The following is a 23,031-nucleotide window of genomic DNA, read 5'->3' on the forward strand; positions in this document are numbered from 1 at the left end:
CTGTTCCACGAGAAACTATTTGTTCTGTAAGCCTTCACCTGAAGTACAATTTTAAAAAAAATAAGAAAAAAAAGGACAGCTGTTTATAAGAGCTGAAACAAGAAGGCAGAGTCGCCTTGTTCAACCTCAGCTGGGAGTGTGCACATTGGGCGACTCGCATTTTTCACACTCTGTGCACGTCGTGAATGACTGCAAAAGCACCACGAGTATTGAATTTGAGCTCACCAACAAATTTTGGCAGGGAGGCAAATTCGCAAATTGTGAATCCATGAACAATGAAAATCGACTTTATCACCTGTAGGCCTATTTCAGATGCTTGGTTTTTTTTTAATCTACATTTTTGTTTTGTTTTTATAACTCATTTTATTTGTTGTTGTTGAGAATATACACAGCAGAACATACACCAATTCAACAGTTTCTTCATATACAATTCAGTGACACTGATCACATTCTTCGAGTTGTGTAACCATTCTCACTCCTTTTCTGAGTTGTGCCTCCCCCATTAACAATAAGAAGTCACTGCCCCAAAGGTTCCTATCTAATCTTTTGAGTTGCTGCTGTCAATTTGATCCCATATAAATCAATATTAAAAGACCATAACACTCAAGGCAGACATTCTTTGTGTGTGCGTGTGTGTGTGTGTGTGCTTTACATGAAAGTTTACAGAGCAAAGCAAATTAGTTGCTCATTAAACCATTAATACACATCGTTTTGTGACACTGATTGCCAACCCCGCAAAGTGCCAACTCTCCCCTTCTCGACATCGGGTACCCCATTTCCATTGGCTCAGCATTCCTGTCCCCTCCTGCCTTCTGGTCCTTGGCCCTGGGGTGGTGTGCCCACGTAGTCTCATACACATGGTTGAACTACATGTGTTGTTTGTTTTATAGGTCTGTCTAATCTTTGGCTGAAGGAAGACATTCTTTACTAGTTAAGCTAAACTACTGTCTGGTTTTAAGAAGATTTCATGGGATATTTTTGGTTTAAGGTTTAAAGACTATCTCCGAGCAACAGTTTCAGGGGTTTGTCCACCCTCTGCGGCTCCATAAAATAAACATTTTTTTTTTTTAAATAAAGACTTCAAACAAATTGGCAGCTAAAGACTATCTCTGGTGAATACCAGTTTAAAATATACTTCTTTCCCAGGGTAATTTAAGCACCCACTATTTTGGTTCTTTTCTTCCTCCAGAAAGAGCTCTTCTGTCCTGTTATAATCTGATCCGGGGTCAAGACATCCCTTGACGGCCACCTATTCGCCAAGGGAATAGGGATTCAGGCCTGACCCTTTTTGCTCACCACTATCTCCTATTCCCACAGTAGGCTGAAAAAGTATTCATTAATATCATTCTATTTCACAAGGCAAGGAAAATCTGCCCATGGCTCCTGCAAATAATTCCCAAATCATGACTTTGAGAAAATAAAGAGTCAGATCTCTTAATGTCCTCCTATTTAGATGCCCAAGAACTAAATGTACAAACAGAACTTCCAAAATTGCCTTTTCTAGCTCTGATGGCTGGCTCTTCCCCTAGTTATGAGTGTCCCAACTCTCAACTCGAGCCTACGCAGATTCATCCTGTCATCCCACTTGAATGCTGGGCCCAGCGGCCCATCAGACCGGTCCATTTTCTGACCAATGTTTCTCGGGCCTCATTCTTTTCTATGAATACATCAGTTCTCACTCGTACCTAATTCTAGGCACCTATTGTTTCAATGCTCTCATTTGCATGTTTCAATCACATGGAAAGAGGACAACTTTCATTTTCCGTGTTTCCCTATAAAACTTAGGATCCAAACCCACTGCCGTCCAGTTGATCCTGATCTGTTTAACTGAGAATCCAGTTTTGACTACTCATGACAATATCAAAAAAAGGCTGAAAATACTCTAAAAATGATGCCTTGGAATCCTATGTATGTACGTATCAATGTATGGATGGGTTCTGGTAGAAGATATATCCCATTAACTGGTAATCAAATTATTTCCCACTCCTATGCATGTAACATACAGGAGCCCTGGTCGCGCAGTGGTTAAAGTGATCTACTGCTAACGGAAACGTCCATAGTTCGAAACCACCAGCAGCTCCACAGGAGAAAGATGTGGCAGTCTGCTTCTGTAGAGATTAACAGCCTTGGAAACCCTTATGGGGTCGCTATGGGTCGGAATTGACTCCATGGCAGTGGGATGCATGTTAACAGCTGACAGTTGGGAGAAGTGGTCTAGAGGACTGCTGGGCTGAAAAAGAGTGTTAGCACAGGTTCAATAACTTGCTACATATATTGCAAGCTTGAGAAAACTGACTATTTGGTTGGGTCACTTTAAACTATGGAGAATCGAATTGTTATTTATTTAACAGTCACAAAACAATGGGGACATTCAAAACACCACCCACCTGAGGTAGCACAGAGAAACCACTTGTAACAGATTAAACTGTGTCCCCCAAAAATATCTGTCAACTTGGCTAGGCGATGATTCCCAGTATTGTGTGATTGTCCACCACTTTGTCATCTGATGTGATTTTCCTATGCGTTGTAAATCCTATGTCTATGATGTTAATGAGATGGGATTAGCAGCAGTTATGCAGACTCCATCTACAAGATTAATCTATAATTTAAGCCAATCTCTTTTGAAATATAAAAGAGACAGAGAGATAGGGAGGCCTCATACCGCCTAGAAAACAGTGACAGGAGCAGAACACGTCCTTAGGACCCAGTGTTCCGGTGCTGAGAAGCTCCTAGTCCAGGGGAAAATTGATGACAAGGACCTTCCTCCAGAGCCGACAGAGAAAGAAAGCCTTCCCCTGGACGCCCAGAATCTGGACTTCTAGCTACTAGTCTGTGAGAGAATAAACTTCTGTTTGTTGAAGCCATCCACTTGTGGTATTTCTGTTATAGCAGCACTAGACAACTAACACATCACTTCTTTGATTCTTAGTCAAACCCTTAATGCTAATGGCAATGACACCAGCAGTAGTACAGAAGTACTCAGTAATTGTAGTAGAAGTAGCAGAGCCTGAGCAGTGGTTAAGAGCTCAGCTGCCAACCAAAAGGTCTGCAGTTCAAATCCATCAGCCGCTCCCTGGAAACACTATGGGGCAGTTCTACTCTGTCCTACAGGGTTGCTATGAGGCGGAATGAACTCAACAGCAATGGACTCAACAGCAATGGTTAGTAGGAGTAGCGGTAATCATGACACCAGCAACAGCAGCTAGCATTGATTGCGCCCTTACTACATCTAGGTAATACACTCTCCTTGTCTCACTGAAACCTCTACAACAATCTGGTAAGGCAGGCAACCTTATTATACACATTACATGTCCAAGCTCTAACTGATGAAGGCATCCACATACATGTGCAATAAAATGGGAATTTTTCACCTGAGAAAGATAATTACTAGCCAAGCTAACCCCGCTTTTTGATTTCTGGTGACCAGTTTAGCCACAGGATTTTGGGGAGAAACTTTATGATAATCAAGAAAAGCAAGCTAAAGCACTGGTATGAAAAAAAAAAAAAAAAAATCCAGACTTACCTCCTAGTCACTCAAATAGCTATCCATTGCTCCTACAAGGGAAACATCTTAGAACAGTAAAAGATATGAAGATTTTTTGAAGTTCAAGATTACAGAGCATTACATCTTATGTTGGATAAAGAACCATAAAAAGAGGCTGTATGTTAAATGTGAAAAGATAAAGCAGGAACTCGTTATAAGCAATGCTGAAACATGACCGTTAGGAATTATCGATGTCCGTGTTGAGACAGCAATGGAGCTGAGCAGCTTCTATTGCCCTGATGTTTTGCATCTCCATTAGTGCAACTTATTATTTATCCCGCCACCTAGCTATAGTCTATAATTATGATGAAAGGGAACATGTCGATAAAGGTAAAGACTGTTCAGGCAACAAAATGAACACCTTATATGTAAACAGCACGTGCCATCCTTAAATACCTCCCTGTCAGGCATCTCATGGGTCACCACCATTTGACCTGCATCAACTCTCAGAGATTCTGATGCTGATTATCCAACTGGGATATTATGTAGGCCCCCCTTATGGGGGCACTGGTGGTTCAGTGGTAAAATTCTCACCTTCCATGCAGGAGACCTGGGTTCAAATCCCAGCCAGTATCTCATGTGCAGCCACCACTCATTTGTCCATGAGGGCCTGCATGTTACCATGATGCTAAACAGGCTTCAGCAGAGCTTCCAGGCTAAGATGGACTAGGAAGAAAGGCCTGGAGATCTCCTTCCAAAAAGCAAACAATGAAAACACTATGGATAACAATAGTCTGATCATGGGAATGGTACAGGACCAGGCAGCATTTCGTTCTTTTGTGTGTGAGGCTGCCATGAGTCGGGACAGACTCAACACTCGCCAACAACAATCTCTTGTATGGACCCCTTTCTTCTCCTGCTGATTGCCTTGAGTCATTTGCTCTTTATCAAGGTGTCTAAAATTCAAACTTCATGTCAAGTCAAAAAAACCTGTTGATGCTGTGAATAAAAAGGTAATGACAATGAAGGGATCATTTACTGAGCACTGAGGGCTAGGCTGTGGCTGAGCATTCTGCCCCTGTATCTTTTCATCCTCACCATTACCCTGTAACTTAGATCATATTATTAGCCATTAGCTCCATTTTACCGTTGTGGAAACAGGGGCTAGAAGAGCAACTTGTCCAAAGATATACAGTTAGCAAGTAGCCAAACTGGAATTTAAATTAAAATCTGTCTTACTCTAAAGGTTAAACCCAGAACTTTAGACTTATTTAAGGAGCTCTTAACCAGCTTACCGTAAGAACAGATCAGGGCTTTTTCTATGAAGAAGGTCAACACGCCGCAAAATTTAAAAACAAAAAAAAAAAGTAATTCAAAAGGCTTGGGCCTAAATGGATTAAACACAGGGATAGGTTGAATTTCCTGGTAAATAAAAAGTCCAGAAGTTTCCACAGGCTTTATTTGTCTGACACAATGCCTTGCCCTGGCCCTCTCCCAGTCTACCCCTCTCCATCAGAGAAGTGATCGGCTTTGTGCGATTCAGAACAAGGGGAATAAGGCAGTGAAGACTGTGATGTCAGGACACCCTTAGGTTTGACCAAACAGATGTTAGCTGGTCGAAGTCATTCCGCCCCTCTGTTTTGGAAGCTTCCAAACTCTACAAAACTGTCTGGAATTCATTAAGATGGGAAAACAGGCTGACAGTCGTATTTCAAATTTTATTCAGCAGAGGTTTTGTGAAAAACAATTTGGTCATGTGGGCATACTCAAAACCACCATTCCCCTGTTTCTCAACCACAAGTTTCAGGCAAATGACTACAGCATGCTTCGAGTTTCACAGTTTCAGAGTTTAGATTAAACTGCAATCACCTTTTGAGATTTGGGCCAGAGTTCCTTACAGAAGTAAAGACAGGTTAACCCCAGGTCACTCAAACATCACATTTAGACAACCAAGAATCCTACCTGGTTTCGCTATCAGATCACTAGATCTGATAACTAACTTTCCTAGAGGGAACTTCTTTTTTACCATTAAGTAATTATTATCACCACCACCCATCTGTCAGTTTGTCATAATGTGGTACTTTACATGTTGCTGTGATGCTGGAAGTTCTACCACCAGTATTTCAAATACCAGCAGGGTCACCCAGGGTGGACAGGTTTCAGCGGCACTTTCAGACTAAGACAGAGTAGAAAGAAAGGCCTGGAGATCTACTTCCGAATATCAGCCAATGAAAACCTTATGGATCACAACAGAACAACATCCGACTCACTTGCTTTGGACACATCATCCAGAAGGATAAATCGCTGGAGGAGGGCATCATGTTCAGTGATGTAGGGGGCCAGTGAGGGTGAAGGACACCCTGGGTGGCATGGATTGGCGTAACAGCCACAACGACCGATTCAAACCTGCCGGCAGTAAGGATGACTCAGGTCTGGACAGCATTTCATTCAGTTGTACATAAGGTCTTCGTGAGTCAGAATTAATTTGACAGCAGCTATCTGTCTGTCTGTCTATCTATCTAACCAATATTATCAGTAATCCTCTCTGGCCTGACAAGAGCACAAGCAACATACCATTTATTATTAAATTCATTTTGATCCAGGTTAATTTTTCATTCTAAGGCATCAATAAAGAATAATTCAATACAGAGACATAGAATTTGTGGTTACCGTATGATCCAGCAGTCTCATTCTTGGGTTTATACCTAAAAGAACTGAAAGCAGGCACACAAACAGAAACCTGTACACTCATGTTCATGGCAGCACTATTCACAATAGCCAAAAGGTAGAAATAACCTAAACGTTCATCAACAGATGAATGGATAAACAAAATGTGGTATATGCATACAATGGAGTATTACACAGCCATAAAGAGAAACGAAGTCCTGATACGTGCTACAACATGGGTGAATCTTGAAAACATTTTGCTGAGTAAAATAAATCAGTCACAAAAGGACAAAATTCTACAATCCCACATATATGAAATACCTAGAATAGCAAATGGATAGAAACCAAAGTGTATTCCTGGTTACTGTGGGTGGGAGGGAGACACAAAGAGGGAGTCATTGCTCAGGGGGCACTGAGCTTCTTTTAAGGTTGATGAAAAAATGTGAAAACGGGTAAAAGGGATGACTGCACAACAGTGTAGTGATGATGAACATAATTAATGCCAACGAACTGTACATGCAAAACAACGGTGAAATGACAAATGTTTTGTTTTATATATGGCGAGAGAGAGGGATAGATGGATAGATATAGATAGATATCCACTTACCACGATAAAAAAAAAAATTTTAAGCATTTGCATTTATAACAAATTCCTAAGTGAAGCTGAAGCTGCTGGTCTGGCAGCCACACATTCAAAACCATTGCACTAAGGTTTTGTTGTAGTGGTGGTATACTGTTGTAGCTGGGAAGGGGGAGGGTGATTTCGCTTAATTAACTTGGAACAGGAAGCATTCCATACAGGTGGATACAGGCAGTGTATATGTTTGGGCAGTTCTCCTTCAAGTGGCAGAAAATCCAAACTAACCACGTTTAACAAAAATAAATAAATAAATAAATAAATTTTTTTAAGAATTTTTTTTATTAAATAACAGAAAAGTCCGAGAATAGACCTAACTAGGCCTATCAAGGACAGGCATAGCTTGTTCCGAAGGCAAAAACATTACTGCTGGGACCAAGGATGGATGGCTAACTCTCCAAAGAGGACTAGCTATCTACCAAAAAACATGTTCTCTTTTATAGCACAGATGTACATCTGCCCAGCTGGAGTCTATATTTCCCAAACCCCACCTTGGCATCCAGATACGGACATAAGACTGGCCTTTGACAACAGAATGTAAGCAAAAGTAATATGTGTCACTTTCAGAGATTAGGTATGCCTGCTCCTCTGTTTCTTTCCCTTTAGACCACTGGAAGCAAAAGGGCTCCAGAGTCCTAGGCAATGGCAGAGCCACAGGTTGGAAGGAGCCTGGATTCTTGATTTGCCACATGGAGGAAAGCTGCCCACCAACCAGGAACTATTACACATATGACTATGACATGTCACTCTGTTACAGCAGCTAACATGATCCCAATATAAGGACTCAGTTTTTCTCTGTCTTCCGAGATACGGTTTTATTCTCAAGCACATCTCTTCAAGTTCAGGCCAATGGAAGTTAAGGGAGAACTCTTTCCAATAGCACCCAAGGGAATCCTGGAATTCACTTTAACTAGTCAAGGTGTGCCTCCCCAAAACCAATCCCTCTGATTAAAGAAAAAAAAAAAAAAGTGGCCAGACCTATATCAAATTCTCCCCTCCTGGAGCCATGAAACTGAACCACATGGACTGAGCATGTGGAAAATGTTATTACAAGAAATGCAGAATAAAGCTTATAGGTAGGCAAAATTTAAGTGTCCATTAGAGGCAATATTTAAGGAAAGGGAAGTTGGCTGCCAGTGAGAAATGATTAGAAATATACCAGGTATATGAACCCACAAATGAGAAAAAGGGGTACACTAGGGAAAGATTCCTCGACACCAGCATCACTGACTCCAAAACAAACCACAATTAATTGCCCTTGCTATCAGCTCCCTGCCGTAAAATCATGCATTTTAGTGACTTTAATACTATGTCAAAGCAAGCACCATCAAACCCTCTTGTTCATTTCTGAATCAACAAAGATTTAAAGCTTCCATATGTAATCAGCATTATCAGAATTACAGTCCAAGATCCTATCATGTAGCATCTACCCATCCAGCATTTACTTAGAGAAAATAGTACTCATGTTTATCTACCCAAAGAAAGGTGGGGAAAATGGTCATGCTCAGATGCTGCAAGGTGTGGCTACAAAAAGTCTACAAACCAATTGTCCAATATACCACAAGCCAGTAACCAACCTCTTATAAGTTACTCTCCAAGCATACCTCTTTGCAGCACACTTTTATGTGGAATGTCACTAGGAATCATGCCAGTTGCTTATATTTTTAGAGATTGTTTCACATAAGCTACTGTAGACTCTTCCTTTAAAAATAAAGAGAATAAATAAATAGAATTTTCAAGATTACACATCTGGTGTCACCCTCTTGCTTTAAAAGTAAATGATCCTACCTGGCCAATGCTATTTGCATGTTTGCTCATAGACATTCTCTGACAAAAGCATTATAAATTAGTTGCAAAGGGTTCTACTGGCCAAGGTGCCAATGTTCTGAATTTAGATGGCGCAGTTATGCAGGCTCAGTAACACAACAGAGCAAAGTTGACACTGGAAGAATATTTTTTCCAACTTTTGCTAGAAAATAAAAATAACACACCCAGCCCTATTGATGGAGAGGGCATTGTTACAATCTGTCTGTTTGTGGACTCAATTTTAGAGCACTATTTCCACTAGGCTGGGATAGGCCACGTGCAAGAACAATGTGGCCACATCTTGTTGAACTCTGCTGGTAGACTTTACTAGGACTCTGCTACTTCCCAACTGTCATGGATTGAATTGTGTCCCCCCAAAAATGTGTGTCAACTCAACTAGGCCATGATTTCCAGCATTGTGTGGTTGTCCTCTATTTTATGATTGATGTAATTTTCCTATGTGTTGTAAACTCTAATCTCTGCCTGAGGTCACATCCCTGATCCAATGTAAAAAGGGGCTTCCCTGGTGTGTGGCCTCATCACCTTTTATCTTACAAGAGATAAAAGGAAAGAGAAGTGAGCAGACAGTGGGGGACCTCATACCACCAAGAAAGCAACCTCAGAGCAGAGCACGTCCTCTGGACCCGGGGTTCCTGCATGGAGAACCTCCTAGACCAGAGGAAGATTGATGACAAGGACCTTCCTCCAGAGCTGACAGAGAAAGCAAGCCTTCTCTTGGAACTGGCGCCCTGAATTCAGACCTCTAGCCTACTTGACTGTGAGAGAATAAACTTCTGCTTGTTCAAGCCATCCACTTATGGTATTTCTGTTATAGCAGCAGTAGTTAACTAAGACATCAACTTAAACAGGGAAATCCACCATCAGGCTAAATGAATCCTCTTTGCCTCAAATCTTCTTCCCTCTGAGCAAGTAAGCTTTACAGAAGGAAACACTGTTCTACAAATACAAGCTATCCATCCTCCCAAAAGTGAGGACAACCACTTTTCCGACGTCGCCCATGATCACAAGGGAAAAAAGACCAATGTGTGTGAATGATTCAGCAAATTATCCCACTTTGGGGTAGGGACGAAGGTGGGAGGGGGAAGGCCTCCTGAAATTGCTCAATAACCCACATTTTCTTACAGAAGGAGAGGATTCTACAAGTTCCTTCCAACAGACCTATAACTCACTGCATTTGGGTTCTTACATGTTTGTTCTCACATAACCCAAGATTTTTCCTTTTGAAAGCTACCATTCCATAACTCCTGGAATCAAAGAGTGCCACTACTGAAATTTGAATGCTTTGAAGGTTTTTTTTTTTTTTAGAAGAGTGTTTGAATGAAAAACAAGCCATTGCCTGTGGGTGTCAAAGCTGGTAAAAGGTTGAGGTGGTGTGTGGGAGGAGAGGCTTCTTCTTTTTCATTTCTGCATCAAATGTCAGTATATTTTCAAATCAGTATAGACAGGAAGTGTGGTCTAGTGACTGAAACACAGGACTGGGAGTCAGGAGTTCTACGCTGGGCATATTTGTGGTGTTGGTGTGTGGTGGTGCATGTATATTTTCTTAAATCAACTTTAGCCTTCACTTTTTAATCCTAGATTACTTAGACCTCTCCTTTACAACAAAGAGTCATTCAAAAACCCAGCCAAAAACCATTCCCAGGCAAACATGAGGGAAGCAAGGTCAGGCATGAATGATGTCAACACAGCAACAGTGGGAAAAGTGGGGGGTACAACACTGAGTAAGATGATCCTAGAGGAAAGAAAAGATAATAAAAATAATAAGACTCATCTCCACTTTTAATCGAGGCTAAGGTTTATAACAACAAGCATAAATTTCTGACCCACTCAACAGTAGGGATACACTTAAGACCAAGTTATAAACACAACGAAGATCAACATCTGTATTTCTTTCCCCCTATTCATATATTGAGTGCAGTGGTGGTTCAGTGGTAGAATTCTCACCTTCCATGCACAAGGCTCGGGTTCAATTCCCAGCCAACTCACCTGATGCGCAGGCGCTACCCATCTGTCAGTGGAGCGCATGTTGCTGTGATGCTGAACAGGCTTCAGCAGAGCTTCCAGACTAAGACAGACTAGGAAGGAAGGCCTAACAATCTACTTCCAAAAATCAGCCAGTGAAAACCCTGTGAATGACAATGGTCCAATCCCATTGTGCATGGGGTCACCATAAGTCAGGGTCTGACTCAACGGCAGCTAACAACAACATTCATAAATTACCTTAAACCAGTCCTCTGTCTGTTCTTAGTACCTACTAAGCATAAAACCTAATGTTAGCTGCTTTACATACATTTCCCTTCTATATTTACAGCCGGTTTATACCGTAGCTATTGCCCTATTTTACAGAAAAGGGATGTGATAGTTAAGGTTGAGTGTCAACTTGGCTGGGCCATAACTCTCAGTGGTTTGGCAGTCATGATGTCATTTGGCAGTTATGATGTCGTTTGGCAGTTATATAATGATGTAATCACCTCTAGAGATCTGATATAATGTAATCTCCTCCATGATGAGATCTGCTATGAGCAGCCAATCAGTTTAAAAGGAGTTTCCTTGGGGGTATGACCTGTGTCCAATATATATGGACTTTCTGGCAAAGCTCACTGACTTTTGCTCTGCTCTGGATTCTGCATTTGGCTGGTCATTATCTGAACTCCAGTTCTTGGGACTTGAGCCTGCCATCTTACCTGCTGATCTTGGATTTGTCAGCCTCCACAGCCTGTAAGCCATCAGCCTACCACCTGACCTGCTGACGCTGGGTTCGTCAGCCCCTGCAGCCATGTGAGTCAGGAGAAGCCTCCAGCCTGATGCCTGATCCACAGATTTGGGACTTTCCAGCCTCTACTACCACATGAGCCATTTCCTTGATATAAATCTCTCTCTCTCTCTTTCTACACACATATATATATATGTATATACACATATACAAACACATACATGCATATATATGTGTGTATCTTTAGGGTTGCTATGAGTCAGAATCAACTCAACGGCAACAGGTTTGGTTTTGGGTATGTGTGTATAATATATGTACACACTTCAATGGTTTTGCTTCTCTAGAGAACCTAGCCTAAGACAAGGAGACTGACGTTCAGAGAGGTTGGCTAACTTGTTCAAAGTCACACAGCTAGTAAGTGGTAGCACCAAGATTTGCACCTTTCATTCTGGACATTCAGGTCTTGCCTCAAAATTACTTCCTTGTAAGATCTTTCCTGATCACTCAATCTGATACAGCCCCCTCCCTTCTCAGTCACGCTCTGTCAGTAAGCACACTGTTTAATTTTCATAGCCCATTGCCGCTGAGTCAGTGCTGACTCATAGTGACCCTACAGGACAGAGTACAACTGCCCCATAGTGTTTCCAAGACTATAATCTTTACAGAAGTCGACTGCCACATCTTTCTCCTACAGAGCAGCTGGTGGGTCCGAACTAACGACCTTTTGGCTAGCAATTGAGTGCTTAACCACTGCACCACCAGGACTCCTTAGTTTTCACAGCACCTATTGAAAATCATCCCATTTATTTATTTGTTTTTTATTAATCATTTCCGCACTTCTAAAATGTAAGCACTTACATTTTAACTTTGCCTGTCTAGTTCTACATTTGATTCCCCCACAGTCAGCACAGAGCCTGACACACTGTAGTCGCTTAATTTTAATCTGCTGGAAGAAGGGAGGAAAGGAAGGAAAAGAAAAACAAATAAATCCAAGTCCTTCTGACCCCAAAGTTACGCTGCCTCTGCTTAAAATGATTGAGGAAAATTTCTGATGTGCCTTGGAGAGGATGATACCAGTTGCCGTCAAGTCAACTACATCTCATGGCAACCCTATGCGTGTCTGAGTAGAACTGTGCTCCATAGGGTTTTGGAAGTAGATTGCCAGGTCTTTCTTCTGAGGTGCTTCTGGGTGGACTCAAACCTCCAACCTTTTGGTGTAGCCAAATATGTTAACAGTTTGCACCACCCAAAGACTCCAGAGAAGATGATAGGGGACTTCATGATTTTGAGGTACCATTTACTTCCCTGTGTGTCTTTATTTCACCATTACCCCACTCCCCAAAGCACGGCCTCCCTTTCAGCCTACCCTGATTCAACTCCTAGCTCAGATGCAATACAGTTAATGAGATAACATCTCTAGCACACTTAGCACAGTGTCCAGTGCTTCGGAAGCCCCGGAAATGTTGACCATTGATGATAAGAAATCATCGTTCTGAATCTCAAGACAGATGTCTCATCTGAACACATAAAAAGCCAGATGTACTTCTTTATTATTCACTGCATGCAATAAAGGCCCCAGAAGGGAAAGAAGAAGTAAAGAAATAAGTAAACCAGGTTTCAGAACCAACCTAGAAAGAAGTAGACGGTGCCCAGCTACCACTAACAACCATTTTGATCAGGGCCACAATAGACGGATTGTGACGGAAGCAGGGAAAAATGTGGAACACAACTCAAACTCTTAAAAAGTCCAGACTTACTGAACCAGTTGAGACTGGAGGACTTCCCAAGAGTATCTCTCTGAAATACTCCAAAATCCTTGAACCGAAACAACCCTGAGGGTACCTTTTAGCTAAATAACAGATTGGCTCATAAAATAAAGAATACTACCAGTGAGTACTGCGTACCTTTAAAAAAAATCATCTATATGCGACCAACTGGTCAACAATTACTCTAAAGCAAAGATAAAAGGGTAAGGGCACAGGGAAACCAGATTACTGGAAGGGAAACATCCAGAAAGGAACTAATGAGAATGTTAAAACGTTGTGAAAAACGTAACCAATGTTTCTGAACAATATGCGTACCAAAAAAACCCACTGCCGACGAATCAATTCCAACTCACAGAGACCCTACAGGACAGAGCAGAACTGCCCCCATAGAGTTTCCAGGGAGCAATCGGTGGATTCAAACTGCCGATGCTTTGGTTAGCAGCCGAGCTCTTAACCACTACACCACCAGGGCTCTATACGTGTAGTAATTACTAAAGAGGAACCTAACTTGCTGTGTAAAGTTTTACTAAAAACACAATAAAATATTATTTAAAAATAAAAATAAAAAAACAGCCTAGAGAAATGGACTTAACAGAGAAGAGTCAAACCTAGTCCTCCTCCTCCTGAAATCCTCAGGAATAGAAGGCGGACAGTGCTGTGTGGAAATTTCAACCAAGAGCCAGGCCTGACAGGTCTCTCTGCCCTCATCTGTCTCAGTGAAGATGTAGCCTTGATGTCGTGGTATAATCCCTCGTCTGCAGAGTACAGAACGTTCGCTAGACTCAAGAGAACCCCTTTATAAACTGAAAACTTGCCTTTACAATATCAAAAGCCTGCAGTGACTGCATTTAATATCTTTGACCTGTCTTCTTGATTATTTTCTCCAAATAGTGCATATCTGGTGCTTAGTCAAGTATATTTTTATACTTTACTTGGATTAGACAAACCACAAAGCAAAGTACATTTTCTAGTTAAAACATACACACAATCACACATGCAAAACAAATGAAACTCTTGCTTGCTGTCCTTGGAAATGGTCACAAAATATATATATATATATATATTAGCCAAGGATTTTTTTTTTCCTGTTATTTATCCTAATACTGCCAGTTCTGAAACAAAGCAGTTGGAGACAGAAATTTAGTAACTTTGATTTGTCCCAAGATACATTTTTTTACACTGAGGTCCTATTCCTGACAGTAAGCACATGTGACCTGTTCTAAAAAAAGGATATTTTCCACTTCTTGCACAACTGGAGCAGATATAAACATCAGCCTGTGCAAACTGCACACCAGAACTCAAAGGAAATTAAAACACACACATACACTTAAATAAATTCCACAAATAGCAATAACCGGGTAGATGAAGTCTCCAGTAATACACAAAACCAGCACTTAGAATCCCACTTTAATCAAGTTTTCAATCTAATTATACCTCCAAACTAATTTACATAATAAAATGTAAACATCTGCCAGGTTTAAAGCACCTCAATTTTGTCTATTCTGCTTCAGATACCTGATTCCATACATGTTTTAGTTATTCCTAAGAGGAGGGACTTGCTATTGTGCCAAAATTATACAAGGAAGAATTGATATTACTTAGTAACATGTGCTAGGCACTACGCTAAGCACCTTTTATGCATTTTATCTCAGTTTGAAAACTTCTACCAACCATAATAACCACCACCCGTCTGTCAGTGGGTCATACTGTGATGGCTTGCGTGTTGCTATGATGCTGGATTCTTTGCCACTGGGATTTCAAACACCTGCAGGGTCACCCATGGTGGACAGGTTTCAGTAGAGCTTCCAGACTAAAACAGACTGGGAAGATAACCTGGCAACCTACTTCCAAAAATCAGGCAACGAAAACAGAACGTCGTCTGACTCGCTTGCTTTGGACACATCATCAGGAGAGAACGATCACGGCAAGAGGACATCACGTTTGGTGAAGAGAGGGCAGGCGAGGGGGATCCTTGGTGAGATGGCTTGGTACAAGTGTCACAACAACGGACTTGAACATGCTGGTGGTCGCGAGAATGACACAGGAGCAGGCAATGTTTTGTTCTGCTGTAGGTAAGGCTGCCACAAGTCACCGTTGACTCCACAGCAGCTAACAGCAACAATCTACCCTAAGAAAAGGGTTCTCTATTGCTTCCATTTCACAGGTAAAGAAACTGAGACTCCAAGAACCTAAGTGTCTTAAACACGAACATGGTGGTTAAATGGCCAAGCCATGTGAAGGTCCAAGCCTGCCTGGCACACAGCGTTTAAGCACAGCTTCCTCTAAACCTGTCCACATGCACCTTGTCTCTACCACCACAAGGTGACCGCAGAGCACAAGGAAGACCTGGGAGTCTGGTTAGAAGTTTAAAAGACAAATAAAAACCTTAAAAGTCTACTTTAGGATTACGTCCTCCAAGGCATCTAACATTTTACTTAATATGGAGAAACACACTCGGTTACTGCTTAATCTTCAAGGCCAGACGCAAATACCCCTATTTGTCCACAAAGTTGTCCCTCTAATTCCCTTTCCTCTTAAATTCCCACTGCTGATGCCCATCTCCCCACAGTGATCCCACTGCCTTGTATGGCCAGCTGGATCCACAAGTTCTCTTTCCCTCACCCTACTGGGAGTTTGGGAGAAAGTACACACCTTTGAATTCCCCACAATCGTGCACAGCAGTACCTAGACTAGTGGATAAGAGCATGCGAATAGAGCCAGACAGCCACGGTGTAAATCCAGGCCCCATCTACTTGCTATGCCTCAGTTTCCTTACCCATAAAATGAGAATATAAAAACACATACCTCCCAGGCTGAAGTGAGAATTAACCAAGTTAACATAAGTAAAATATTGAGAACAGTGCCTGGCACGTAGTAAGCACTATATTAATATTGCATGTTTTTAAAAGTATAATTAATATCATTATTGGTTTTTATTATTACTTATGCAAATGTTTCAAAGGTTACATTAACACATAAAAACACTTAGAACTGGGACTGGAAAATAATATGTGCTCAATAAATGTTAGCTACCATTATCGGTATCAATTTGCACATAAATCCATTACTGTCACATCGATTCCAAGTCATAGCAGCCCTATAAAACAGAGTACAACTGCCCCATAGGGTTTCCAAGGAGCTGCTCATGGATTCAAACTGCCAACCCTCTGGTCACCGGCTTAACACTGAAGCACCGTACCACGGTGAATATCAATTTTTATGTATGCGTTGATAATGAAATTGTCATTTTTTTAAAGAGCACGAAGAAATGTTATGGGTTCAATAAAAAATATAAAATGCAAAAATGTATGTGAACACTTGGTGGGAAGGAAAGCAAACTGAAATTGGGGGAATCTTATTGCATGGTATTTGCCTTAGAAAAGAAAGCCAAAGTCAACCAAATAAAAACACTTTCCTGAATGTCAGGGTTCACTGCTAAGTAGTAAAAAAAAAAACAACAACAAGAACAATATCCATTAACATCTACTGAGAGCTATGATCCAAGCACCATGCTAGGACTTTTCCACGGTCAAAGTCACAGTTAATATTCCTAAGCCCACCAGGAGGCAAGCCCCATTTACCAGATGAAGAAACTGAAATTAGAGGTCACCCAGCCTTCCCAAGGTCACCTAGCTAGTTAGGGGCAGATGGTGATGCCAGAACCACACTCTTAATCCCTATGCTAGTGGGTCTCCCCAGACTGGATAGACCAGAAAACTTTCCAAAACCAAAAAAATGACTGACAGTTTTATTTTGCCAAGAAGAGATTATCATTTCACACAAGAAAGGGCATTTTTACTATAAACAAAGGAGGGGAAAAATCTCAGAATAAATCAAAGAAATGACAGCTGGCTTTATACCCAAATATGTATGTATGTGTGTGTGACACAATCATCTTTATCTTTCTCATTTTACCACAAACCTGTGAAAACCTCACCACACATCTCTCTGAGCCAGCTCTGGAGAACCACTGCTTGATCCTGTCTTGCCATTATAAACCCAATGTTCACTTTCATTCCCATTTCTAATTTGCAGAGAGTTAAATAACAGATGCCTAAAACAACACTAAAAAATTGAGAAGGGAAGAAATTAGAATTAAATTAAACCAGTCCTCAAGTCCCTCCAGGAAAAGGGCATTAGCAACTACAAAGCCACAGACTATGGCAGCAAGTAAACTGAACAAAAGAACCATGAGGCAGAAACAGGCTACTGGGCTTTAAAATGTTGTTTTAAGGCCAACAAGACATACAGAAAGTTCCTTAGCTGCACGGATCTCATTCAACAATTCCAAATTTGTTTCCCTGACTGTGCCGAACTGTGAATTCTGGGCTCACTCTTGATCTTCAGCACTTTTCCTCTGCCACCACCTTTCAGAACTCATTCTCGGGAGCACACACAAAGGTTTCAAAACCCTTGTTGGGGAAACCAAAGTACAAACAATTCACTTAGAACCTTCTCTCCTAAGGAGCCCTTAGGAGCCCTGGTGGTGCAGTGGTTAAAGCAACTGACTGCTAACTGAAAGGTCGGCTTTTTGAAACCACCAGCAGCTCCACAGGAGAAAGATGTGGCAGTCTGCTTCCACAGAGATTTATAGCCTTGGAAACCCTATGGGGTCATCAGAATCAACTCGATGGCAGTGGGTTTGGTTTTTTTGTTTTTTGTTTTTTTGCTCTTAAGGAGCCCTAGTGGCACAAACTGTTAAACGCTTGGCTGCTAACTGAAAGGTTGGCATTTCAAGCCTGCCCAGTGGCCGCAAGGTAGAAAGACCTGGCAATCTGCTACCATAAAGATTACAGCCAAGAAAACCCTATGTGGCATTTCTACTCTGCCACATGTGGTCACTATGAGTCAAAATCAACTCGACAGCACCCAACAACAACTCCTAGCGTGTCATCTTCACAAGACACAACCTTACCAGTCAATATGACCAAAACAAGGTCTGCATAAATCAAAATCCAGCAACTTCACATTCCTAAAGGCAAAGAGGTCCCGATTAGGAATGAAATGTGTCTTCCCTCATGAAACAGTTAATATCTAGGCTTGACCAAAATAAAAAAAAAAAACAAACCCGTTGCCATCAAGTCGATTTCGACTCATAGCGACCCTACGACAGAGTAGAACTGCCCCCTAGGGTTTCCAAAGAGCGGCTGATGGATTGGAACTGCCGACCTTTTGGTCAGCAGCCGTAGTTCTTGACCACTGCGCCACCAGGGCTCCAACCAAAATAAAGAGTATACAAATTCCTCTGGGGAGACACCTCGTGGATACCTATTCTGAAAGGAACACAATGTTAAGTGCAAAAACAAAACCAAACACCTTACTCTGAGCTGGGTACTGACAGGGAGAGCAATAACAAACTCAAACATTTATGGAGCCCCTTCTCTGTGCCAGGCATTATTCTAGGCCAGTGGTTCTGAAACAGGGACAATTTTGCACCCAGGGGACATTTGGCAATGTCTGGAGACATTTTTTGGTTTTGTCACAACAGTGGGTAGAGAGGGGGTGCTAATGGCCTCTAATAGGTACAGGCCAAGGATACTGGTAAACATCCTGCAAAGCAGAAAACACACTCATACGCACACACATAACAAAGAATTATCCAGTCCAAAACGTCAACAGTGCTCAGGTTGAGACACCCTGTTCTAGGCTGAGGAGATACATCAGTGAATAATAAGTAACACAGAGAAATCCCTGCTCCCTGGAGCTTGCACCAAGTGGGGAGGGATACATAATAAACATATTACATAGTAGCTTAGGATATAAGTACTATGGGAGAAAACAGAGTAGGGCAAGCAAGATTGAGAGTGTGGAGAGATAGCAATTGTAAATAGCGTGGTCTGGGTCGGGCTGCGGGGGATGACATTTAAAAGAAGACATGAAGTGGGAGGGAGTGAGTGCTGTAGCTCTGTGTGGAAAGGACTTTGGGCAGAGTGAACAGCAAGTGCAACACACAAAGACCCTGAGGGAGGGGCCTGGAGTGTTCTAGCAACAGCGAGGAGACCAGCCTGGCAAGAGCAGAGGGAGCAAGAGACAGGCAGTAAGAGAGGACATCAGAGCGGACAGGGAGCTGACCACATAGGCTACCTGGTGCCATTTTAAGGACCTCGGGTTTTACTTTGAGAGAAACAGGAGCCATCGGAGGGTTAGTTCATGCCAGGTTTCTCAACCTGAGCGATGTTGACAATTTGGGGGCTGATAATCCCTTGTTGTGGGGTACCGTTCTATGCATTATTGGATGTTTAGCAGCAACCATCTACCCACTCTATGTGACAACCAAAAATGTCTCTAGACATTGCCAGATGTCACCCCTGGTTGAGAGCCAGTTTCAACAAGAATACTGGGGCTGCTGTGTTGAACATCCACTACAGGCAGGTAAGGTGGAAGGCAGGACACCAGGTAAGAGACTACTGCAATAATCCGGGAGGGAGTTGATGGTGGCTTGGACCAGAGTAGCAGTAGAGGAGTTGGTGAGAAGTGGGCAGATTCTGGACATATTTTCAACTCCAGTGGGACAATCCAGGGGATACAACGGAAAGACAGAACGGCTATAGCACTCTTAATCTTTCCATTTCAACCTTTTCCTACTAAGACCCACAGAAAAGTGAGGTGCCCTGGCAAAGACCTAACGCAAAAAGCAATGAGAAGACCCTGAACAACGTGTAGCCCTTTTAAAGCTGCACAACAGATGTCGATGACAATACGTTAGAAAACTGTGGAAAATCAGTACAGGGAAATTTTGCCAACCCCATATATTTATTCACAGATTTTATTTAACTGGTTTATTTCAAATAGCATGCGTCTGCTCCACATATAAGTTCTGCAACCACTTTTTTAATTTAGCCTTCCTCTCCGTACCAGTTCTGTCCGCACCTGTTTCCAGCCTCAACGTGTGAAGCCATTTCTTCCCACGTTCCCACATTCCTCCTTCCACGTGCTGGCTAGCTACTGAGGACGCTCACCCTGACAAGTAATTTTTTGCCGACTCTGAAAAAGAACAGGCCCCAATCCTTCAACATGAGTTTCGTGGCACTCATTTGTGTTTTTCCAGATGGTGTTTTCCTCACTCTCTCAAACTAATTTAATGTTATGTATCAGCTATCATCAAAAACGTTCCAAACAGTCCAGTTAATTCATTTTTTCTTCCCCAGGACTCAACACACACACACTCACTCCCTCATTCTGGCCATGTAAGCATTTGCTTATAGAAGCAAAAGCAGGGACTGCTCGGTAAAACACTGGTCCCTTCAGCCAAATGCAGATAAAGCCCCGATAAACACAACCAACAATACCCTTTATACAATTTTACTCAAAACCCCCGGCCCCCAACACACACACAAACAGTCATTATGAAGAAAAACCACCAACTAAAGGTTGGTTTTAGGCTTCTAACTGCATAGGATGTTTTCTTTCCATCTCTGCTGTGCATCTGCAAAGAAGCTGCTTCAGCAACGCAGTCAGTGGGTGCGCTGGTCCCATTTTCTTCCCCAACTGGGTTTCAGAGTCCTGCCACAGCCCTAAAACCAACCAACCTTTCCCTGGCTTTCTGCGAGAGCAAGTAGTAGCCCCAGGCTCTCCAAATAGAGATTACACACCTCACTCCTGATTTTGTCTCCCTCTTCATTCACCCTGATTTCTGCGCCTTCTCCCCTACCAGGCCCCACCCACGGTGAAGGGTGGGGCGAGAAAGTTGGAAATGGGTGCAGGAGCACAACTGAAAGCTTCCAGTTATAGCCTTATCTTATTGCACAACGAAGGGGGTGGAAGTAAACCCTTCTCTGCCATCACAGCCTCAACTGATCGTCCTCCCTCTTGGTAAACATTGGAAATGAGAAGTCCCAGGGGTTCAGAATGGCCACAAGGTAGAGAAAAAGGAAGATACCCAACCCATTCCCCCAGACAAGTCGAAAGAAGGTAGCAAAGGTGGGAGGCGCAAAGGAAACAAGAGGTAGTGAGATGTCAGGCCCGCACATATCTTGACTCCTCTCCTGGAAAGTTTCTGAAGTGCACAGAGAATTAAATGCCTGCCGCTGCCAGGAAGGGACACTCCCAGTACCCCTCCAGGGAAGACCTGGATTTCAATGGGACTCTATTTCCAGTAAAGCAAATCTCCCTTGCTTTGTAAAGTTAAGTAAAGTAAGTCTCGCTTACTCTAGAGATGTTATCAGGAGGGATCAGCCCCTGGAGAAAGACATCATGCTTAGTAGAGGTTCAGCGAAAAAGAGGAAGACCCTCAACGAGATGGACTAACACAGTGGCTGCAACAATGGGCTCAAACATAATGATTGTGAGGATGGCGAAGGACCGGGCAGTGCTGCGTTCTATTCTACAAAAGGTCGCTGTGAGTCAGAAGCGACTGGACCGCCCCTAACAACAACGACTTCCAGGGAGCTTAACTTGGACGAGGAGGCACGCCCACCCGCTGTCCCCGGGGCCTGCGCCCTCGCGCCGCGGTCAGGTAGGTGAGAGGCGGGCCCCAGCAGAGCTCACCTGGAGGAGGTCAGGGGCGGGTTTTCCCAGAGGGTCCGGGCTCCTAAGAGGAGACTACAGAAGAGCTGATAACTTACCCCGACCGTCGCGTCTCAATCCCTCCAAGCTCTCCGCCTCAGAGCCCTCGGGTCGCTGGAATCTTCAGAAAAGGGGTTCACCAGAAACTCTTTTTCTCCCCTCTTCCCACAGCGACAGCGTCTCAGCCCGCGCTCGTCCTTCCTCACCTCCGCGCCGGGTCGCTCCCCAGCCCCCACCCGGTCTCCGCAGCTGGCATCCCCAGACGAGGGTCCCAGCGCCTAGGCGCGACATCCCCGGCGGCCCGCCGCGCTCCCTAGATGCTTACCGGCCAGGCCGGCGCGCCCCTCAGCTGCGGGGGGCAGTTCGCCCTCTACCCCGGGGCAAGGGCACGGGGTCCTTGTCCCAGAGCCCAAACGACCGGATCTCCACGGCCCGGGATGGAAGGCGCGGGGCTCCCCAGCCGTCCGCCTAGCCGCCCTCCAACTGTCACCACTCACCTGCTTTTTAGAGGTTGACTTTTGAGTTCGTAATAGGTTTTGGGCTCTTCGTGAAACTCCTCCCCGACTTCGAAATCAGGCACGATTCCCGATTCCGACTGCATGGCTACCGATTCTCGTCCTTCCACTACTCGAAAGTGAGAGTAGAGGCCGGGGCAGAGGAAAGGTAGCGGGGCCTGGCTCCCCAGAGCCGTGCGCCCCCGCGCAGTGCCAAGCTCAGAGCGCTCGCCCGCTCGCGCCGCCCGCCCCGTGCACGGCTAGTTTACACTCGCACCCGGGCGGGAGGGCTGGCGGCCGAACGTGGCCTGGGATCTGTAGTTCGGCCCGGGCGGGGCTTCCCGGCTCGCCTGGGGAGTCGCTCCCGCGGAAACTACAACTCCCATAAGGCCAGGCGGGGGGGGGGGGAGAGGCAACGTTGTGGACAAGGCTAGTGCAACTCTTGTTTGCATTCATTGTCAATGTCAGCAGCTCCCGTCCCTCCTCTCTCCCCGCTTGCTTCAAGGGTACAGACTTAGCTATTTAATAAGAACGGACTCAGCCCGGCTCTCCCACTGTCACTTCTACTCCTGCACAGACATTTGCGAAGCCACAAGGAGTCCTTATTAAAAATAATAATAATATTAATACTGAAGGGTTTTGGCACTAGAAAGTTTTAGAATTCAAGCCTGCCTTAAAATAAAAAGGACTTCTTATCGGCCCGCATGCTTCCCTGGGCTGCTGCGACATATCAACTTGACCTCGAACTAGAATAGAGTGGAGGAACTTTCCTTCACTTTGTAATTAAAACATTGCTGTAGAAACTGTTCTCATGTGTTCCTTTTCTATAACTAATAGCCTCCACTTTAACAATAGTATTTATCTAGCTGACTGGCTGTGTCCCCTTTATCCAATTAGCCGCTTCCAATCTAAAGCAGTACTTCAGTGAGTTTAAGAAA

At 43.4% G+C, this 23,031-nt stretch overlaps 1 protein-coding gene across 3 annotated transcripts in view; it reads right to left on the reverse strand.

Annotated features, from left to right (window-relative positions):
• Positions 1–22,362, reverse strand: part of MITF (melanocyte inducing transcription factor) — a 311,890-nt gene extending 289,528 nt beyond the window's left edge. For 2 of the 3 annotated variants that reach the window (XM_004372711.2, XM_012554486.2), the window contains exon 1: positions 22,097–22,362. In XM_004372711.2, coding sequence (XP_004372768.1) covers positions 22,097–22,200 — 104 coding nt within the window. In that variant the 5' untranslated portion in view covers positions 22,201–22,362. The remainder of the gene's footprint in view (positions 1–22,096) is intronic. The other variant, XM_023727924.1, reaches the window with a different exon arrangement.
• Between the last annotated feature and the right edge of the window lie 669 nt (positions 22,363–23,031).

The sequence above is a fragment of the Trichechus manatus genome, unplaced genomic scaffold, assembly GCF_000243295.1.
Source record: "Trichechus manatus latirostris isolate Lorelei unplaced genomic scaffold, TriManLat1.0 scaffold00020, whole genome shotgun sequence".
Classification (NCBI taxonomy): Eukaryota; Metazoa; Chordata; class Mammalia; order Sirenia; family Trichechidae; genus Trichechus; species Trichechus manatus.